Source organism: Vitis vinifera, chromosome 12 (genome assembly GCF_030704535.1).
Source record: "Vitis vinifera cultivar Pinot Noir 40024 chromosome 12, ASM3070453v1".
Taxonomy (NCBI): domain Eukaryota; kingdom Viridiplantae; phylum Streptophyta; class Magnoliopsida; order Vitales; family Vitaceae; genus Vitis; species Vitis vinifera.
Genome location: NC_081816.1, coordinates 4373870 through 4397170, shown reverse-complemented (window position 1 = coordinate 4397170; position 23301 = coordinate 4373870). Strand labels below are relative to the sequence as shown.

The following is a 23301-nucleotide window of genomic DNA, read 5'->3' as shown; positions in this document are numbered from 1 at the left end:
TTCAATTGGTTTAAGATTAAGAAATGTGGCATTTTTTATGCTTTATAATTATCACTAATGCTACTACCACTATGGTGACGGTGATTGGTGATGGTGATGATGAGAGTTTTCTTGACAACTGATTAATACAGAGGTTTAAAGGTTTAGAGTCCAAGAAATTTGTTACCTTCGATAAAATCACTCTAATAGAATTCATTTTAACAACTAGGGTGACTTTTGTTTTTCCATAAGACAAAAATTATGCTTAAATACCATATGTTTAAGAAGCTATTGACCACTGCCTAACCTTATATCTATCTGTAGCTATCTGCTTTTGTGTTCATGGTGAACACTCAACTTATCTAATTACCTGGCGATCATGAAAAAAACTTCCCACCATTGTGCTTGAAGGCTTACCTTTTTTTATATTTTTTTATATCATTTCTTAGAATAGAGAATTAATTTATTTATGAGATGGACAATGTGAAGATCTTATTAATGGAAAAAATTTATTTAGGAAAAAAGTGAGCAATGGAGAAGGGGGAGAGGGGAGGTTGTAGAAGCTGGTTTGCTGTGGACTCGAAATCTTTCGAGATTTCGATCAGTTGTATTGGGGGGAAGCTTCAAGGGACCATTTTAGAGAGAAGTAAAGGTTTTTCCAATTGGATTAGGTTTGGAGATTCTAGTTTGAGGTGTTTGTTAGAGGGAGTGGAGGCTTGTTGCAGGGAGGAGAAGTTCGGGAAAGTTGTTAAAAGTTGGGAAGAGGAAGGGAGGAGATTTAGGCTGGAAAGGCATGCTAAGGAGGCGGGGAGGTTCATTCTCTGCTCTGTACGTGATCTGGAAGCGAAAAGGTTTAGTTTGGTGTTTCCGGAGGGAAGAGGGATATTAGGGGGGTGGGTAAGCTTCGTTCTCTAGGTGTTGGTCTACATTTTGAAGACAGGGTGGGTTTAGGCATTGTAGGTGCCAAGGAAGGAAAGAGAGGTGAAGCACAGGCGGAGGAAGAGGAGAAAAATCGGTCTTTTGTTGAAGTAGCAAAGGCAAAGGCGGGAAGAATAGGGGATGCAGTGTGGATTCAACTTGGGGGCAGAGCTTTGAGAAGCAGGGAGAAGCAATTAGGGCGTTGTCTTGTGGGAAGGTGGGAAACAGAGTTTGGCCGGTGTCCGGATTTAGATTGTTTAAGGACTTGGGGGAGAAGGCTATGGAATTTGAAAGGGGGAGTGTGCTTTTCGTATCTGGGAGGAGGCTTTTTTCTTGTAGAATTTGAGGTTGCAGAGGATGAAAGAGTGCTGCGAAGGGGGAATCGACACTCTCAGAACAGATTTCTTCATCTAGAGAGATGGATACCCGAAGTAGGTTGTTTTCGGCTTGGAATTCATGCAGATCAATGTTGGGTGAGGGCGGTGGGGCTTCCTCTAAATTTCTGGAACTGGGAGGAGTTCAAGAAATTGGGGGATAGTTGTGGAGGGTTGGTTGCTGTAGATGGTGACATAGCTAATTTCACACAACTTCAGTGGGCTAGGCTTTTAGTGAAGACGGATGAGAGGGATTTACCCAGGTCGTTACATCTAGTGGTGGGTTCATTATGCTTCGCAATCCAGTTATGGTGGGAAGTGCTACCTTGGGTCTCGGTGGCGGTGCCGACGCAAGGAAGAGGGTGGTCGAAGGGTGATGAAGGATGCATGGATTTACACATGGGTCGCAGCGTGGGACATTCGAGGGTACAAGGATCAGTGGGAGCAGTTGAGGAAGACAGAGTTGAGCAGGTTGGAGCTGTTTCTGTTGAGTATGGCTTGGGTATGGCGGGGAATACCGAGGCAGGTGAAGGAAATGATGGGAAAGGGAAGGGAGTAGTTGGGGTGTCCGAAGATGGTTCAGAGGGTGTGGTTTTAAAGGGCAAAGGAAGTGGGCTTAGTGTGCATTGGGCCGAGTCAATTAAGGGAGGAAACATTAAGTTGTTGGGAGCCCACGAGGTTTGTCAGCGGGCTGTGGGCTTGAGGGAGTCCTTGGCCCAAAAGGGTCATCGTCTTTCTTCGGGGGGTTTAGAGGACGGTGGGCTTAGGGTTTCGAGCCAGCTCATTTGTCAAGAAGGCTTGGCCCAGTTGGATAACGTTGAAGGATTAAAGAGAGTCAGGGCTCCTGTTTCTTCGTGTGTGGAGCCGAGACTCGTTGAGGCCATCGTCGGTGCTGCGTCGTTGGTTGCAGTAAGAGAGAAGAATGGAGCAGATGAGGCCCTGTTGGAGGAAGCTTTCAGGTACCCTCATTCCGAAACCTGCTCTTTTCTTAGCTTTGGGGGTCGGGGTCCTTCTTCTTCTTCTTCTTTTTGTGGGGGGAAAAAAAGGTGTTTGTCGCTAATCGGGAACTGGTGGTGTCCGAGGGGCCCTCTTTTGTGAACGGAGAGGGGTCGGTTGACCCCTTGAGGGTTATTTGGGCATATGGGAAGGAGAGGGATGCTCCGATTGTTTTGGAGGAGGGAGTTAAGGAGAGTGGGGGGGGGGGAGAGATGCCGACAAAAGTTGTGGAAAAAGTTTTAGAGGAGGAAGACAAAGGTGTTTTGGGTTCGTGGATGAATGGTAATTTTGTAAAACTTTTCCGATGTCTGGGTATGCCTACTGAGGGGTTTGAGGGGGAAATTTTGAAGTTGTTGAGAAAAATGGAAGAGAGGAAAAATCTTAAGGGTGTTGTGGCAGGAAAAAGAAGGAAGTTTCAAAAGGTCACTAGATCAGAAAGAATTGAAAAACTGGAGAGTTCAGTGAATTACTGTGGTGTTGGGAGAAGTGCGGGGGTACTTCAGATTGCTAACTGAAGTTGGGGTTTTGGTTGTTCTGGGAGTTGAGAGTGGATTTTCGAGGTTGGTGATATGAAATTAAGAATTTTATCGTGGAATGTTAGAGGGGCTAATGATTGTGAGAAAAGAAAGGTGATTAGGGCGTTGATTAAGGGACAAAAGTTGGATTTGATGTGCTTACAGGAGACTAAGATGCAGGAGATGTCAAGGATAATAGTCAGAATCCTCGGCGTGGGAAGATGTCTGGATTGGAAGACCCTAAACTCGAGGGGAGTTTCTGGTGGTGTGCTGGTGTTATGGGATAAAAGAGTGTTACAATTATTGGAAGCGGGAGTGGGGACTTTTTCAGTGTCGTGCAGATTCAAAAGCTGTGAGGATGATTTTTGTTGGAATTTCTCTGGGGTCTATGGGCTTACGCTAAAGGAAGAGAGAGAGGTTTTTTGGTTTGAATTAGGTGCGGTGAGAGGGTTATGGGGTGGACCTTGGTGCGTGGCAGGTGATTTTAATGTGGTGAGGTTTCCTGAGGAAAACAGTAGGAGAGGTAGATTAACTTATTCAATGAGGAGATTTTTGGAGATTATTGAGGATTTAGAGTTGAGGGTTTTGCCTTTGCATGGAGGCTCTTTCACTTGGAAGGGTGGGTTGAATAATCAATCTCATTCAAGAATTGATTGGTTTCTGGTCTCGAATGAGTGGGAGGAGCATTTTTCTGGGGCTGTGCAGAGTGTCCTATCTAAGCCGGTTTCGAATCATTTCCCAATTCTTTTAGATGGGGGAGAATCGAGGGGAGGTCCGATGCTTTTTAGGTTTGAAAATATGTGGTTGAAGGAAGAGGGTTTCAAGGAAAAGGTGCAGGCGTGGTGGGTAGGGCTCAATTTTAGTGGGTTTGCTAGCTTTGTGTTGGCAGCTAAACTGAAAGCTCTGAAGCCGCTGTTAAAAGACTGGAATAGATTGGAATTTGGTAAAGTGGAGGTCAATAAGGCTATGGCCTTGAATCAGGTGGATTTCTAGGACAAAGTAGAATTAACTTGGCTTCTTTCTGTTCAGGAGGTGGATGCAAGGAGTGGAGCAAATGAGGATTTTAAAAAGTGGGCTTTATTGGAAAAAATTTCATGGAGACAGAAATCAAGGGAAGTTTGGTTGAGAGAGGGGGATAGGAACACTAGTTTCTTCCATAAGATGGCTAATGCTCAGAGGAGGAGGAACTTGTTATCCCGGGTAAAAATAAATGGCTCTTGGTTAACAGAGGAGAATGAGGTTAGAAATGAGATGGTGAATGAGTTTAAATTATTGTTGTCTACTGTTGAAGGTTGGAGATCTAGCATTAGGGGGATGTCTTTTGAGAGATTGGAGCCTATGGATGCAGCTAGGCTGGAAGAGCCGTTTTCGGAGTAGGAGGTGTTGGAAGCTCTTAAGGGCTTTTGTGGGGATAAAGCGCCTGGGCCTGATGGATTTACTATGACTTTTTGGCAAGCTTCTTGGGATTTTGTGAAGGAGGAAGTCATGGGGTTTTTTAGGGAGTTTCATAATCATGGCCGGTTTGTTAGAAGTCTGAATGCAACTTTCATTGTTTTGATTCCAAAGAAAGGGGTGGCAGAAGATTTAAGGGATTGCATGCCTATTAGTTTGGTGGGAGGATTGTATAAGTGGTTGGCTAAAGTTCTAGCCAATCGATTAAAGATGGTAGTGGGAAAGGTGGTCTTTAAGGCTCAAAATGCGTTTGTGGAAGGAAGGCAAATTCTGGATGATGTCCTTGTTGCTAATGAGGTTATAGACTCAATATTAAAGAGCAATGAAGAGACAGTGATGTAGGACAACCCTAGGATGGTTGCCTACACTCAAGGGTAGGTGGGCTAGGGTTTTATTTTTTTAGGGTGCAAGGAGAGGAACAAAAAATAAATTTTATGGTAGAGAAAATTATAAGATAAGAAATAGAGAGAAAAAAGAAACAATGAAGAAAAATGGAAAACCTTAGAGTCTCACTAAGGCCTTCTAGGAGTCTCACCTAGAAGAAATCAATGGAATCTCACCATTGAGGGTTGCAACCTTGCAATGAAAGAAAATATAATATTATTCATCAATTCCTCTTGACTTGAAAAAAACTCGACCTCGAGTTTTAGTGATTTTCCACGATCAATTGAAATTCTGAGCAATGCCTTCCACCCTTTCTTTCTTCGTCGTCTCTTTCCCATGGTAAGACAGGATCTCAAGATCTCTTGAACTTGTTCAATTTCATGCAAGACAAATACTGGACTTCGAAAAACTTTTTGATGTACAAGAAGTTGATAATTCTCGAAATAATTATGTGTCTTCAACAAGCTTGTGGAAATTTGTGTGCCTTTGGATGATTTTGACTTGATCCTTGGTGTAGATTTCCTCTTGAGGGACAAGGTGGCCTTGATCCCACATCTTGGTGGACTGATGGTGTTAGAAGAGAAGCAGCCTTGCTTCGTGGAGGCCTTGAGGGCAAATGATGGTGGTAAGGGACAACCTGAGATGCTGTCCGCTATTCAGTTGAAGAAGGGATTGAAGAAGGGCCAAGAGACTTATGTTGCAGCCTTGATCGAGATCAATGAGAGACAGTCTGTGGATGTCCTTGACTCAGTGGTCAAAATCCTTAAGGAGTTCAGAGACGTGATGCCTGCAGAACTCCCCAAGGAGTTGCCACCCCAGCGACCTATTGACCACAAGATCGAATTGCTGCCTGGAACAAAGGCCCCGGCTCAAGCCCCTTACAGGATGCCTCCTGCGGAGTTGCTGGAGTTACGTAAGCAGTTGAAGGAACTGTTGGATGCAGGCCTGATCCAACCCTCAAGGGCCCCATATGGTGTACCAGTGCTGTTCCAAAATAAGCATGATGGCTCTCTCTGCATGTGTGTGGACTATAGAGCCCTCAACAAGGTGACCATCAAGAACAAGTACCTGATCCCCTTGGCTGCTGAGCTATTTGACAGACTGTCAAAAGCCTCTTACTTCACCAAGTTGGACCTGAGATCGGGCTACTGGCAAGTGCGAATTGCAGTAGGAGATGAGGAGAAGACCACTTGTGTAACTCGGTATGGATCATACGAGTTTCTGGTAATGCCCTTTGGACTGACTAATTCCCTATATTCAAAAGAAATTTCAGCTGATTCTTCATGTTTGCCATCACTCATGATAATGTTTGGCCTTGGGAAGTCAAACATCGATTCTTTTAAAACTTCTTTAACTTCTTTGAGTTCTTCTATTGGTTGATCTAGGATTAGTTTCATCACCTCTTGCTTTCTAGATTCATCATTGATGATTTCTTCCTCCTTTCTAGTAACTTCGACTTGCTTTTTAGTAAGAATATTTGATGGCTCTTCTAGTTTCAAGGGTGTTATTTTTCCCCCTGGTTGCTTATGTGGTGGAATTTCCTTCATTGGACGAAGAATCTTCTCACGCCCATTGCGCACAAGGGTGTAAGTGTTCTCATATCCATTATGTTGGACCCTTTCATAAAAAAGCCATGGTCTTCCAAGCATAATATGGGCAACTTTCATCGACAAAACATCACACCATGTCGATAACTCAAAATTATTACTGAAATTAAACGTCACTAGGCAACGAGAACTCACTAAAATAGATGTGTCATTTACCCATGCTATTTAATAGGGATTTAGATGATTTTCTGTCTTTAGATTAAGTTTCTCAACAAGCTCCTTTGAAGCTAGATTGGAACAACTACCTCCATCAATAATCAAAGTACATAGTCTCCCTTGACAAGAAACACGAGTTTGGAAGATGCTAGTACGTCGCCAATCCTCCTCTTCATTTAGCCTTGGTATGTTCACTAGTGGTTGCATAAAAAAGTTGTAGCCTTTAACCATGTTTGCATATGTTGCTCCACTCCTCTATTACATATGCCTTCATGCCAAGAATTTTCGCTCTGATACCAAAATTGATGTAGGACAACCCTAGGATGGTTGCCTACACTCAAGGGTAGGTGGGCTAGGGTTTTATTTTTAGGGTGTAAGGAGAGGAATAAAGAATAAATTTTATAGTAGAGAAAATTATAAGATAAGAAATAGAGAGAAAAGAAGAAACAATGAAGAAAAGATGGAAAACCTTAGAGTCTCACTAAGGTCTTCTAGGAGTCTCACCTAGAAGAAATCAATGGAATCTCACCATTGAGGGTTGCAACCTTGCAATGAAAGAAAATATAATATTATTCATATCAAATCATCTCTTTGATTTACATTGATTAGCCTATTTAGAGGCTTCTCTAAGAAATCGAAAGTCTATTAAGACTCTAATAACCTATCATGACTCAAATTCTAATTATATTATGACTCAACTAGGTAATCCTAATTTGATTCCAACAAATACCAATCCCAATTCAATTCTAATTAATATTAATCCTACTTAAAGTTTACTTAGGTCTTCCTTTTCTTCCTTGAATAAACTTTAAAAGGCTTTCCCCCATCAGGCGGTGATGTGTAAACTGGATATAGAAAAGGCGTATGATCATGTGGAATGATCCTTCTTGTTTTCATTCATGAGCAAGATGGGTTTTGGGGAGAAATGGATCAGGTGGGTGCAGTAGTGTATCTCCACAGCCAGTTTTTTTTGTTTTGATCAATGGGTCTTCTTCAGGATTTTTTCAAAGCTGTAGAGGTTTAAGGCAGGGGGATCCTCTTTCTCCGTACCTTTTTGTAATATTATGGAAGCTTTTAGTAGTCTCTTAAGGAGTGCAGTAGGTGGGGGTTTTGTGGTAGCATGCAAGGCGAGGAGTAGGGGTGGTGAGGGGGTTCAGGTGTCTCACCTTTTGTTCGGTGATGACACTTTGGTTTTCTGTGGGGCTTCCAAGAAGCAATTGCTGTATTTAAGTTGGATTTTAATGTGGTTTGAGGCCATGTCGGGCTTGAGAATTAATTTGGACAAGAGTGAGCTAATTTCGGTGGGTAGTGTCGAAAATGTGGAGGAGTTGGTTGGCTCTTGGGTGCAAGGTTGGAAGTCTTCCGCCCACTTATTTAGGATTGCCATTAGGTGCGCCTCATAGATCGCTGACTGTTTGGGATGGAGTGGAGGAGAGAATGAGGAAGAATTTGGCTAGATGGAAGAGCCAAGACATTTCCAAAGGAGGTAGGATCACGTTGATTCGGAGTACGTTGGCGAGTATGCCCATTTACTATATGTCTATGCTCTCTATGCCCAGAAAAGTTAGATTGAGGTTAGAGCATATTCAGAGGGATTTTTTGTGGGGAGGTGGGGCCCTTGAAAAGAAGCCTCATCTTGTTCGGTGGAGCTTAGTTTGCCTTGAGAAGAGTAATGGGGGGTTGGGGGTAAAGTGTCTTTCTATCCTCAATAAGGCTCTCTTGTGTAAGTGGAGTTGGAGATTTGCTTTGACTGTTTTCAAGGATGCTTGGGTTAAAGATGTATGGTGTAGCAATGAGGGTGGGGGGAGTTGGAACCCGTTTTTTTCTAGACCGTTTAATGACTGGGAGTTGGATGAGGTTTGCAGATTTTTTCTGGCCTTAAACGGGAAGAGAGTTTAGCAAGCAATGGATGATAGAGTGATTTGGAGAGAGACTAAATGTGAGAAGTTTTTAGTCAAGTCTCTTTACAAATCATTAGTATTAGGCCCTCTAGCCTCTTTCCCTTCATCAGCCATTTGGAAAGTCTATGTGCAGCCTAGAGTGAGTTTTTTTGGGTGGGAAGCAACTTGGGGGAAGACTCTTTACCTTGGATCAACTTCAAAAGAGAGGATGAGCTCTAGCGAACAGATGTTACCTATGTCAAAGGCATGAAGAATTAATAGATCACATTCTCCTCTACTATGTAAAGACAAAGACTCTTTGGGCGTTGCTTTTCTCTATGTTCGGGGTGCAGTGGGTGCTGCCAGCCACTGTTAAGGAGACACTTTTGGGGTGGAATGGGTCTTTTGTGGGAAAAAAGAGGAAGGGTGTTTGGAGAGCAAGTCCTTTGTGTCTTTTTTGGATGGTTTGGAAGGCAAGGAACAAAATTTCCTTTGAGGAAGAATAGTTGTCTATTCAAAGGCTTAAGTATTCGTTTGTATATTTTCTTTGGTCGGAGATGAAATTGTCTATAAAAGATGGTCCCTCAACCTTAGTTGATTTTGTTGGTTGGGTGGGAACCCGTTAAGGGTGTGTGTTGGGCTGCTCCTCTGACCTTGGCTTTTATCTAGGGAGTGGGGGGTGTGTTCTTTCTTGTAATTCTTTTTCCACTGCTTTGGTGGTTTTTATACAATACTTTTACTTATAAAAAAAAAAAAAAATTAATAAAAGAGGGGTAGAGTCATAGGTTCAGTGTACCAAAACGTATATACTTCCAAAATGCATAAATAACTTTGTTGCTCAGAATCTGATATTGTTATTGTCATTTATGTTATGGTTTTATGTGGTAGTAAAATTGGTTCCAACTTTTATTCTCTTGTATTGTCATAATGTGTTGGTAAATCCCACTTGCATTTGATTACTTCATTATGAGGTTATATAATTGCTTCTTTGGACAACTAAAAAGTATATTTCCATGTATTTTACTATTGTTGTTGCGGTTGTTGTTATCATCGTTATTATTCTTGTTAACGCCATCACTTACATTAGTAAGTACTGTTATATTTAAATTAAAATACATAGTTGTGGAAATCCAGTATGATTTGAGGGTGATTTGTAGGATATTGTGGTAAAAGATTGAGGCCCCAATTGTGGCAGATATTGTGGTGATTTGTATGATTTTATTTTTTCCATGTTTTTATTTATTTTTCCATATTTTGCTCTCTGTGTATATGTTAAATAGGGACCCGATTATGTAAAAAACATACGATTGAATATACAATTAAATGATTCTCAGTTTCTTCATGGCATCAGAGCATGAATTGCTCTAAAACCCTAATCAATCCATGGCTGCCCAAAAAGGAGACAACCATGGGTCTAGTCAATCGGCAACCCAAGAAAGAGAGTCGGAGATAAACTCCTCAATGGGCTCGGCTAGTGCATTCGACAACTCCCCACTCCATCTTATTGTTGAAAAATTGAACGGTAAGAATTATAGAGAGTGGGCACAGACAATCAAGCTTGTTATAAACGGAAAGGGAAAACTAGGGTTTCTTATCGGTGAGACTTGGCGACCACCTCCGACTGATACAATAGCATCCCATAAATGGCGGTCCGAAAACTCCTTCATCACCTCATGCTTGATTAACTCCATGAAGCCAACCATTGGCAAAACATATATGTTCCTCCCGACAGTAAATGATGTGTGGGATGCGATACGAGAAACATACTCCGATGCCGAGAATGCTTCCCAAATCTTTGAACTCAAGACGTGGCTCTGGCAGATGAAGCAAGGAGATCGGGAAGTCACGGAATACTACACCGAGATGCTGGGTTTGTGGCAAGATCTCGATCTCAGCTGCGAAGAGGAATGGGAATGCACGCGTGACAGTGTGCGCTTTAAGAAGAAGATGGAGAACGAGAGAGTCTTTGAGTTTCTAGCGGGGCCGAACCGCGAGCTTGACTACGTTAGGAGCAGAGTTCTCAGTAGTCGGCTATTGCCCTCCATTCGAGAGGTCTTCTTTGAAGTGTGACGTGAGGAAAGCAGAAGGAAATTGATGTTGAAGGAACATCTCACTTCTAGGCCCGAGGCTTCAGCCCTTGTAACCCGTGGGCCTCACATTGGATCTGGCCCAAGACAGTCTAAGAGGACATTGTGAGCATTGTAAGAAAATGGAGTATTCGTATTTCTGAGTCTATTACTCTCAACCCTGTCCTACATGTTCCTAATTTATCTTGTAATTTGTTGTCTATAAGCCAGTTAACCAAACAGTTTAATTGCTCAGGTAAATTCCTACCCTCTCATTGTGTTTTTCAGGACCTATCATCAGGAAAGATGATTGGCAGTGCTAAGGAATGTGAGGGTCTTCGTTTATGTCTCATCATGGGATTCTTCATCAGTCTTCTTGTGCTCATACTCCTCAACAAAATGGGGTAGCTGAACGCAAGAATCGACATCTTGTTGAGACAGCTCGTACTCTCCTCCTCCATAGTCATGTTCCTTTTCGCTTTTGGGGGGACGCTGTTCTTACCGCTTGTTATTTGATTAATCGTATGCCCTCCTCTGTCTTACACGATCAGATTCCTCACTCCCTTCTTTTCCCTGACCAACCACTTTATTTCCTTCCTCCTCGTGTCTTTGGTTGTACTTGCTTTGTTCATATTCTCACTCCTGGACAGGACAAGCTTTCCGCCAAAGCCATGAAGTGCCTCTTCTTGGGATATTCCAGACTTCAGAAGGGTTATCGTTGTTATTCCCTTGAGACTCATCGGTACTTTATCTCCGCTGATGTCACCTTCTTTGAGGACTCACCATTCTTTTCCACCACTTCTGAGTCTCTTCCTGTTTCTGAAGTCTTGCCCATTCCCATTGTCTCCCCACCTGATGCTATGCCCCCTCGACCACTTCAGGTTTATCATCGTCGCCCTCGTGTCGTTGCTCCTCTCCCTTTTCCTGAGGCACCTGCTGACTCACTTCCTATCCCTTCGGTTTCACCTGCCCCGGCTCTGCCTTCTCCTAATGACTTACCTATTGCTGTTCGGAAAGGTACTCGCTCTACTCGTAATCCTCATCCTATTTACAATTTTTTGAGTTATCATCGATTATCTTCACCCTATTCTGCTTTTGTTTCTGCTATATCCTCTGTTTCTCTTCCAAAGAGCACCCATGAAGCTCTGATACCATGTTGAGAGAGAGAGAGAGAGAGAGGAGAAAAACCTTATTCTCATTCATTGTAATCTCTACTTACAATTGAGAGATATATATATACAAGGCTAGGAGTCCTAACTACCATACATGTGACCTATATTAACAAGGAAAGATAGTATACTATACATACATTATATTCAACAAGGTTCAATCAGTCTTCATGAACTTTCACTTTATGATACAAACTCAGTTTCACACCAAAATTCAAATTCTTCGTACTGATAATGGTACTGAGTATTTCAATCACTCCTTGAGCACTTATCTATAAGAAAATGGTATTATCCATCAAAGTTCTTGCGTTGACACCCCTTAGCAAAATGGGGTTGTAGAATGGAAAAATAGACATATTCTTGAAGTTGCTCGTGCCTTGCTGTTTACCTCTCACATGCCCTCACAATTTTGGGGTGACTCCATTTTAACAACCACATACCTTATTAACCAAATGCCTAGTCGGGTCCTATATTTTGTCACACCCTTCCAGAAATTCCAAGAGTTTTTTCCCCATTCTAGACTCGGTGCACATCTTCCACTTCGTGTCTTTGGGTCCACTGTGTTTGTCCATGCTCACGCATCTAAGCGGAACAAATTGGATCCCAGAGCGCTTAAATGTATCTTTCTTGGCTACTCTTCCACACAAAAGGGCTACAAATGCTATGACCCAATTTCATAGAAGCTATATGTTAGCCTAGATGTCACATTCTTTAAGCATACTCCCTACTACTCGCTTCAGGGGGAGTCCATGAGTGAATCTAGACCACCCTTAACCTTAGACTACCTCGATGTTGCAGTGTTCGAATCCACTCCGTGCCTTATATCTACCCCTTCGTCTAATACAGAAGGCCACTTGAACTTAGGGGGAGATACGGAAATACAGACAAATAGGGAAACACTTGTCTACTCGAGGAGGTCAAAATCGAAGTCCAATGAGACACTCACCTCTGAAGCATTAAAAGAGTCAGAACCGGTGAGAGTTCCAACCCCTTAGGAGTCTGGCTCCAATCCTGATCAGGTAATAAATGACTTACCCATTGCTCTTAGGAAGCAACCTCGTTCATGTACTCTCCATCCTATCTCAAAATTTGTGTCTTATAATGCTCTTTCTACAAAGTGTCATGCTTTTACGACTAACCTTGATAGAATCCAAATTCCTAAAAACATTCAAGAAGCCTTGGAGATTCCAGAATGGAAAGAGGCAGTGATGGAATAAATAAGGGCATTGGAAAAAAATGGGACTTGGGAAGTGATGATTTTGCCAAGAGGGAAGAAATCAGTGGGCTGTAAATGGGCATTCACAGTGAAATATAAGGCAGATGACACAATAGAACGATACAAAGCCCGCTTGGTTGCAAAGGGGTTCACTCAGACCTACGACATTGATTATACCAAGACATTTGCACCAGTGGCAAAGCTGAACACTATACGAGTTCTCTTATCCTTGGCAACAAACCTAGACTGGCCACTCCATCAGTTTGATATCAAGAATGCCTTTCTGAATGGTGAGCTGGAAGAAGAAGTGTTTATGACGTTACACCAGGGTTTTGTAAAGAGGAAGAAGAAACCAGGGTATGCAAATTGAAGAAATCTCTATATGGTCTCAAGCAATCTCCGAGAGCATGGTTCGATAGATTTGCAAAGGTGATTTAAGAACCAAGGATACCAATAGGCACAGTTGGATCATACAATGTTCTTCAAACAGTCCAACGATGGAAGGATGACCATCCTAATCGTGTATGTTGATGACATCATTCTCACCGGAGATAACACAAGAGAAATGGATAGGTTGAAGAAGGTCTTAGCCACAAAGTTTGAAGTAAAAGATCTGGGTCAAATGCGATATTTCCTAGGAATTGAGGTCACCAAATCAAAGAAGGGAATTAGTATCTCTCATAGAAAGTATGTACTTGACTTGTTGATTGAGACTGACATGCTTGGTTGCAAGCCAAGCGACATCCCTATCAAGGCAAGAAAAAGGATGGAAAGCGACGGAATACCTATGGATAGAGAGAGATATTAGCGACTGGTAGGTAGACTGATCTACCTTTCTCACACTAGATCAGACATTGCTTTCGCAGTAAGCGTGGTTAGCCAGTACATGCATTCACCAAAGGAAAGTCACCTGGAAGCAGTGTATGAGATCCTCAGATATCTAAAGGGTTCTCCAGGGAGATGACTATTCTTTAAGAAGGGTGACAGTAAGAGGGTAAAGATCTATACAAATGCAGATTGGGTGGGATTAGCAGAAGACAGAAGGTCTACTATCGGCTACTGTAATTATGTCTGGGGGAATCTAGTAACATGGAGAAGTAAGAAGCAGAGTGTAGTAGCTAGAAGCACTGCTGAGGCTGAATTGAGAGTAGTTGCACAAGGTATGTGTGAAGGACTACGGTTGTAGAAACTTTTGGAAGAACTATACATTACAGTAGAGTTCCTCATCAAACTCTATTGCGACAACAAAGCCGCCATTAGTATTTCTCATAATCTTGTTCAACACGACAAAACCAAACATATAGAAGTAAATAGACACTTTATGAAGGAGAAAATTGAGAAGGGGACTATTTGCATGACTTATATCCCTACAAGGGAACAATTGACAGATATATTCACCAAGGGGTTACAGAAATCAAGCTTTGAAGATTTTATTTGCAAGTTGGACATAATTAATATCTATGATCCAACTTGCGGGGAAGTGTGGAAATCTAGTATGATTTGAGGGGTGATTTGTAGGATATTATGGTAAAAGATTGAGGCCCCAATTGTGACAGATATTGTGGTGATTTGTATGATTTTATTTTTTTTTCATATTTTTATTTTTTTCCATATTTTGCTCTCTGTGTATATGTTAAATAGGGACCCGATTATGTTAAAAACATACGATTGAATATACAATTGAATGGTTCTCAGTTTCTTCAATAGTTATTATATTTATGTTATTTTTTTAATTATATATATATATATTAATAAAATAATTTTATTATTTTGTTAAAATTTTTTTTAATCTTTTTTGGATGTTGTGACTGGGTAAGATTTTTTAAGGAGAATATGAGGTTTTTGTGTAACAACATTCTCTAATCTTCTTCTATTCCTTTTTATATTAAATAAGTTATATAGTTGTAGCAGAGAAACAACTCTGCTATGATATTTTCTCCTATTATTCTAATTGATTTTGGTGAGCCAATGGGTGAAGCTTGATTCGTGGAGTCGAATTTCTGCGACTATTTGATTACAAAGATTGTTGTATCTTAGGGGAAGAGTTTCACTCGACTCTATGCAGAAAAATATCTATTTTCTCTTAGGAGAGCGCATCTACGTGCCTCAATTAGGCTTTTTCCATTTTTTATTATTTTCTAATTGATATAATATTTATGATTATTATTATTTATTGTTGGAATTTAGGTCTAACTGAATTACTTTTCCATTGATTGCATTCTAAATTAATATTATTTTTAATTGTCTAATAGAAAATACAAATTTTTTTGCTCACCTAAAGTTTTTTAGAAAATATGACTTTTGTAGAAAATTTATATATATTCTTTACACTCTATTTTCATTGTCCTATTAAAGCAACCCTATCTTAGGGATAGAAACCTTCATTCAAGATCTTGTACACCGAAGAAGATATATATATCAAAAGAAATCACTAAATTTTGTGAACCTGAGCTAATTGTCACGGACTAAGTCGTTTACTAAGCTCGTGCGACACTTAGGCAAGTCAAGACACTTGATCTTGCTAAGTTAGCCTTGCTTCCCAATGCTTAGCTTGCTCGGCTAAGACACTCGCGACTCAAAAGCTTAAGAAGCTTAGTAGGCAACTCTTTAAAGAATGGAAACTTTCACTAACTCAAGGAAACCTTTACAAGTGCTTGGATGCTCACTTGCTTGGTGCCTTGGCCAAATGAGGCCCTCACCTATTTATAGGCACCAAGGGAACTCTCTGAAACCTTGGAGGGTTCCTTACAACTCAAGTATATTCTAGAATGTCCTACATCATTTTAGGTATAAGCCTATGTACAAGTATATACAAGAGACTTCTGGAATTCTCTAGAAAGCCCTGGACTCCTCTCATGCCTTCCACCATAGTGTAGAGTTGTGTGGATTTCTCCAGGTGTCTCTAGAACTTTCCACACTCTTTCCACTCTAGGAGTCTCCAGAAGCTTCCTGGCTCTATATAAGCCCATGGGGAGGCTCATTTGAATCAACTTGTGACATAATTCATCTAATAACCACACTCCATTCACCTCGGTCTAATAGAGTTGTAGAAAGGAAAAACAAAACATTATTAAATAAGGTAAATGTTATGTTGACTAGTCCGGTTTTATCCAATAATATATAGGGTGAAACCTTATGTTCTGCCAATCACATTCTTAATAGAGTTCCTTCCAAAAATTCAGAAAAAACCACATGAAATTTGGAAAAACTAGACACTTAATCTAAAATATTTAAAAATGTGGGGATGTCTAACTTAAAATAAATGTTCCAATAAATAAAAAGGAAAAATTTGGTCCTTCTACTGTAGATTGCATATTTATTGGGTATTCTTTAAATAGTGTGACTTATTCATTTTTAATGATCAATTTTGAAAATTTTGAAATCTTTAATAATACCATTATAGTCATATGATGCTACATTTTTTGAACATATTTTCCCTATAAAAAACAAATGTCTAGACCTATAGGAGATTCAAATTCTAATCCTAATGTAGAAATTTAAACTTCAAAAATTAAGATCATTTTGAACCAGAAAGAAGTAAAAAAGGAAGAATTGAAAAGAATTTAGGTGCTGACTTTTTCGTATACCTAGTTGAAGAGATGATCCTAAGACACATGATGAAGCAATGAATTCTGTAGACATTCCTTTTTGGAAAGAGCTAGTTGATTGGGAAATGAATTCAATTACTAGCAATAGGACTTAGTTCTTAAGTGATCTTCCACATAGTTGTAAAACAACTGAATGCAAATGGAAGTACATCAGATGGATATAAAAACAACATTTTTGAATGGTGAATTAAATGAAGAAATCTATATTGACTAACTGGAAGGATTTGTTGTTCCTAGGAAAGAGAAGAAAGTGTGTAAACTAGTTAAGTCACTGCATGGGTTAAAACAATATAGAACGAGACCTTAAACAATGACATGAAAAATTTGACAAAGTGATTCTATTTAATGGTGTTCTTATTAATGATTTTGATGAGTGTGCTTATCTAAAGTGTTTTAATGATGCTTGTGTAATATTTTGCTTTAGGGAATTCTATGAACATGGTAACTTTGTTAAAAGCTTGAATGCAACCTTTCTGGTTTTAATCTTAAAAAAAAGCGGGTGTTGAAGATCTAAGGGATTTTAGGCCTATAAGTTTGGGTGGGGGTTGTATAAGTGGCTGACCAAGGTTTTAGCCAATAGGCTAAGACAAGTGGTAGAAAAGGTGGTTTCTAAGGCCCAAGGGGCATTTGTGGAGGGTAGACAAATCTTAGATGTAGTGTTGATTGCTAATGAAGCCATTGATTCAATCTTGAAGAATAACGGATGTGCTATCTTGTGCAAGCTTGACATAGAGAAGGCATATGACCATGTAGACTGGTCTTTTCTTCTCATAGTTATGTAGAAAATGGGTTTTGGGTGGATCAAGTGGTGCATTTCCACTGCAAGTTTCTCTGTGTTGGTTAATGACACCTCTACTGGTTTCTTTCAAAGCTCAAGGGGTTTGAGGTAGGGGGATCCGCTTTCGCCTTATTTATTTGTGATTGCTATGGAGGTGTTTAGTTGTATCCTAAAAAGGGCAATTGATGGAGGTTTTTTGCTGGGTTGCAGGGTGAAGGGTAGAAGTGGAAAAAGGGTTCAGGTATTCCATTTGTTGTTTGTTGATGATACCTTGGTGTTCTACCAAGCTTCCCAATATCAGATAACCTATCTTAGCTGGTTGCTTATATGGTTTGAGGTCGTATCAAGGTTGAGAATAAATTTGGAAAAGAGCGAATTAATTCCAGTGGGTTGGGTGGAGAATATTGATGACCTTGCTATGAAATTTGGATGTAGAGTGGGCAGCCTCCCATCCACTTATTTGGGTCTACCTTTGGGTGCACTTTAAGTCAGTGACATTTTGGGATGGAGTGGAAGACGGTTCTGTAGAAGGTTGGCTATCTGGAAGAAACAGTACATTTCCAAAGGAAGGAAAAGACCTTAATTTGAAGCACGTTGTCGAATTTGCCCATTTATTTTATGTCTCTGTTGCGCATGTCAAACTCATTTAGACAAAAACTAGAGTAAATTCAAAGAGATTTCCTTTGGGGTGGTGGAAATTTGAAGCAAAAACCTCATTTAGTAAGATGGGAGTTGGTGTGCTTAAGTAAGAAGAAAGAGGGTTTGGGGGTCAAGTGTCTTTCCACACTCAATAAGACTCTTCTTTGTAAATGGAATTGGCAGTTTGCAAATGAGAGAGAGGTTTTGTGGAATCAAGTGATTAGAGGGAAGTACAGGGAAGAAAAAGGGGAATGGTGTTCTAGAGAAGTGAGAGAGGCGTATGGTGTTGGGTAAGGATAAACTGAGACATTGTGGGTACTAGGATTTCTTTCCTTGTAGATAATGAGTGGAAGGTGAGATTTTGGAAGGATAGGTGGTGTGGGGATTCTTGTGTGTCATTCCCATCCTTGTTTGCTTTAGCTATTAATAAGGAGGTGTGAGTGGCAGATATTTGGGATCCCTTGGCTAAGGGGGGTTGGGGGGGATGGAACCCTTGTTTCTCAAGATCCTTGAATGATTGGGATGTGGAAGAGGCGAAAAGCTTCTTGGGGCGGCTACATGGGAAGAGAGTGTGCGGTAATGTGGAAGACATGGTGTTTTGGACTGAAACAAAGAGTGGGAAGTTCTAGGTCAAATCCCTTTACGATGCTCTAGAGTCGGGAAGCCCTTCTTTGTTTCTCTCAAGTTGCATTTGGAATGTGTGGGTGTAGCCCAAGATTAGCTTCTTTGCTTGGGAAGCTAGGTGGGGCAAAGCTTTAACTTTGGATTTAATTCAAAAAAAAGGGTGGGCCCTAGCAAATAGATGCTTTTTGTGCCATGAGAAGGAAGAGACTATAGACCACCTTCTTCTTCATTGTACTAAAACAAGGGCCTTGTGGGAATTGTCCTTCACCTTGGTTAAGGTGTCAAGGGTGTTGCCTTCTACAGTTAGAGAGACACTCCTTAGTTGGCATGGTTCATATGGGGGTAAAAGTATATAAGGTGTGGAGAGCAGCTCCTCTATACATCTTTTAGATGGTTTGGAAGGTGAGAAATAGATTGACCTTCAATAATGATGTGCTTTCGATCCAAAGACTCAAAATACTTTTTTTTTTTTTCCCTTTTGGTCAGAGGCAAAGTTGTTTATAGTTGATCGCCCTCTAACTTTAGTTAGTTTTATTGATTGGTTGAGCTGTAGTTAAGGTTGTTTTTTGAGCCGACTCGGTGCTTGTTTACTTGTATTTATTGGCTGGTTTGGCGGTGGGTGTATAGGTATTGTATACTTTGAGTCACTCTTTTGGTGCCTCTTTTCAATAGATCTTTTCTTTACCTATCAATATATATATATATATTTTGCTTATATATCGATGATATCCTCATTTTTTGAACAAATTGAGAAGTTATTAAAGCAACAAAAAAATTTATGCAGTAAATTTGATATGAAAGACCTAGGACCAGCTTATGTTATATTAGGTATCAAATTCATAAATTTTGATAATGAGTTTATTTTAACTCGATCACATTATGTTGAGAAGAAGTTGAAAAAATTTAACCATTATGATGTTAAGCTTGTTTCAACTCCTTATGATCTTAACCCACATTTGAAAAAGAATCAGAGGAAGTGTCTCTCAACACAAATATTCTTTATTAATAGGATCTGTAATGTATTTGACTAATTGCACAAGACCATATATAGCCTATACAGTAGGTAGGCTGAGAGATACACTATCAACCCTAACATAGAACACCAGAATGCATTGAAAAGGTATTTAGAAATTTTAGGGGCACAAATAAATTATGGGATTTATTATTTAGGATTCCTTGCAATTTTAGAAGGATTTAGTGATGTTAATTGGATCTCAGATTCTGATGATGCTGAAGCAACTAGTTAGTAGCTTGGAGTTTGCTAAAAAAAATATATCTTGGTTTACCATGAAATTTGAGTTTATAGCCTTGGATTTGATTCGTATGGAAGCTGAATGGCCTAGAAGCCTTTTAATAGATATGCCTTTATTGGATAAACCAATTCTGTCCATATTTTTTGATAGTTAAGCTACCATAGCAAAGGCTAAAAATACAAATTTGAATGGGAAAAAGAGACATAGAAACTGACATGATTCTATTAAACATTCTTTTCTCAAGGGGTGATATCTCTTGATTTTGTAAAGTCTCAAAAGAATATTGTGAGTCCTTCAAGCAAAGGATTAGTTCACAAGGTAATGATAGAATCATCGAGGGGAATGGGACTTTAGCCCATAAGTTAGTCATCATAGTCATGATAATTAGGTGAAACACTAATGTTGAGGGATATTACCTAGTCATATTCCTATGGCGATAGCGCTTATTGTTATGATGGTATTTATGAAGAGCATTGCTATGAATGAGCTTGAGGTAAGATTCCTACAAGATGTTGATCACAAATCATTCGTGGAGGACTCACCTATGTTAGTGTGGTAGTGGGGTCACTTCTATAGGAAGTTGGGCTAATCCTTAAAACCAATTATGAAGCAAGATAAGTGCGCATGAAAAAACATAAAACCAAACATAACCAAGTCAACCACACTTATTGTGTGTGCAGTAAAAAAAAATACGAATTAAGAAACCTGGTACTAGGTTCAGTTCGTTGTGTTTTTTTCCGTAGAGAAAGTTACTTACACTAAGTGTAGGTTCAAGTATGGAAGACACCTATGCCTATTGCACAGTAATCTTGCTCACTTGTTATTGCTCAAATATAAATTTATATGGGGCATATTATATTTAAATTAGAACCTTATGTATTTATGTTATTTTTTTAATTATCTATCTATCTATAATTTTATTATTTTGTTAATATTTTTTTATCTTTTGTGGGTGTTATGCGTGGGTGAGATTTTTAAGGAGAATATGAGATATTAGTGTAATAGGCCAGCGTTCTCCACCCTTCTTTTATTTTTTATACTAAATAAGTTATAGAATTATTGTAAAACAACTCTATTGTGATATTTTCTCCTTTTATTGTAATTGATTTGGGTGATGAACAGGGGAAACTTGGTTTGTGGAGTCAAATTTCTATAATAATTTGATTATGAAGATTGTTGTATCCTGGAGGAAGAAAGCCAAGCCTCTTCTATGCAGAATAGGCTGCATTTTCTCTTAAGAGAGCGCATTTGTGTGCCTCAATTAGACTTTTTCTAATTTCTATCTTTTTTTATTAATACAATATTTATTATTATTATTATTATTGTTTGTTGGAATTTAGGTCTAACTAAATTAATTATTATTACTGATTGTTTGGATTTAGGTCTAATTGAATTAATTTTTCATTGATGTCATTTATGTAATGATTTTATGTGATAGTAAATTGGTTCTAACTTTTATTCTTTTGTATTTTCTATTTTCAAATAGTACTGGCAAATCGCACTTGCACTTGATTATTTAATTATGAAGTTGTACAATTGCTTCTTTGGTCAATGAAAGGTTATATTTCCACATACCTTAATATTGCCGCTGCCGTCATCATTGTTAGGTGGTGTTTGTTTTTTTACTTAATTCTAAATAGAACTTTAATGCTTAATAGTGTTAAGTATTAGATTGTTTGTTTTTATAATATTTTATTTCTATTAAGCATTAAAAGGTAAAGAAAAATCAGCATGTTACTTTTTCTATTTAGAAAAAGCCAAATATTTTGACTTTTTCTATTTAGCAAAAAGTTAATAATAAGTCATAAAAAAGTAGAAAAACAAACGACCTGAAGTCTAAAAGCAAATTACTTTCAGCAAAAAACTAAAAAAAAATAAACATCCTCTTATTAGTGTTCTTATTAACTTTATTACTTATATATCAGTAAATACACCACCAGTAGTGGGGAGGTTTCGAGAGGATAAGAGGTAAACCAAATGGATTTATGAAGTTAACACTGAGTTGTTGGGACTAAGACTTTGTTGAGTTGGGTTGATTAAATGATATCATCCATATAGAACTTTGATCAATTTTCCATGTAACAGTAGGTTGGAGTGTGTGTGTATATATATATATATATATATATATATATATATATATATATATTTGATCAGAAACAAAAATGTTTTCATTAGCATAGTAATTGGAGTGTAGATATTGTACGGGTATTTTAAGACTTCGATTGGAATGGATGGAATTTGCAGTTACACTATATGACTAAAATGATAATTTCCTTTCATTGAGATTTGGGATATTGAATTAGTAAATTTGTAAGAGCAAATCCAAACTTTTGCTTCCATAAATAACTCACCTGCCCAGTGATAATGGCTCTTTTGTCAAATTGTTACTTGGACAATATTGTTGGTTCAATTCGTGTTTCATGTTTGTGGTGATACAGTGCTTCACACAAATTAAACTTCTAATCAAGTATGGGAAAAAAAGGCAATAACATAAAAGACATTAGACAAAACTGTGGTAAATAGTTTACAAAAAAATTACTAGTCGACTATATATATACAACTATTCAAGTATAGGATTTGAATGATTTAGGGTCTGTGTAGTTCTCTTTGCTTCTGGTCTTTCCCTTATAATTTAGGCTTGTTAAGCCAGGTTTCGGTGACCCCAGTACAAGGGTTTCAAATCCCAGGGGTAATGCTTGCTGTTCTCTGCTCTCTAAGTACCAGAGGGTTGAGGGTCAGTTGGAGTGTACACATCTTCTGCTGACAGGGTGCTAGAGAATGCCCCATGGAATGATTTCTACATGAGAACTCAACCAAACAAAATGGAATATTTTCTTGGATAGAAATTTTTCCATGTCTAATCTGTATCTGTTTATATGCAAAATCACTCTGTTTCATTGGCTTTCATGAAAGTCCGTGAACCCTGAGAACATGTGTCTGTCCTCTAAAGCAACTTATTATAATGCAACTTGTTAAGTGGGAACATCTAGTAAATATTTTATTATCATCTAGAAAGAATTAAGATTTGAGAACCTATATTTGCACATTTTCTAGTCAGTTTCTTCCTTCTCCATCAATGACATCAGTTTGTTCATATCTTCTAATCAACAGGTCTTCATCTACCATAAAGCTTTCCCCATGCCAGTCCTGTCATTCAAATTCAGCACTATGGATCCACTTTCTGGGCAAAATGTTGATGATGGCCAACAGTTTGTCTCAACTGTTTGCTGGCGTGGCCAATCAACCACCTTGCTTGCTGCTAATTCTGCTGGACACATCAAACTCCTTGAAATGGTATGAAATTCTCAAACATTCACCCCAATACATAAGTTTTGGATTTGATTTGTAAGTTAACCTATAGCCAAGAAGAAACATGGGTTCCAATAAATTTCCCGGAAAGTGAAAGTAAAAGGAAAAAAGGGCAAAGGGAAAGAAAGTGGGAGATGAAAAAAGTGAAAAAGGGTAGTGATTCTGTTGAATCATCAAGTGGGGATTGAATGTACAACTACAGTAGACTATTACTATAATATGAAGTAATTTAATGAAATCTATAATGCCTTTCCTTGACATGGGATTCTTTCTGTCATCCAAATTTCTTGAAACAAATCCCCCTTCATATTCGTGGTGTGTTTGGGTGTTGGGATATTATATTAAACATCCAAATCATTATCTCTTTTGAAATTCCAG

The 23301-nt window shown here is 39.1% G+C and overlaps 1 protein-coding gene across 4 annotated transcripts in view; it reads left to right on the top strand.

Annotated features, from left to right (window-relative positions):
- LOC100253988 (protein SPA1-RELATED 4) overlaps positions 1 to 23181 on the top strand; it is a 44421-nt gene extending 21240 nt beyond the window's left edge. For 3 of the 4 annotated variants that reach the window (XM_010658673.3, XM_059741018.1, XM_002274156.5), the window contains one exon: positions 22726 to 23181. In XM_010658673.3, the coding sequence (XP_010656975.1) occupies positions 22726 to 22914 (189 nt within the window). In that variant the 3' untranslated portion in view covers positions 22915 to 23181. Of the gene's footprint in view, positions 1 to 20736; positions 21079 to 22725 lie in introns of those variants that run through there. The other variant, XM_019223705.2, reaches the window with a different exon arrangement.
- Positions 23182 to 23301: the final 120 nt, after the last annotated feature.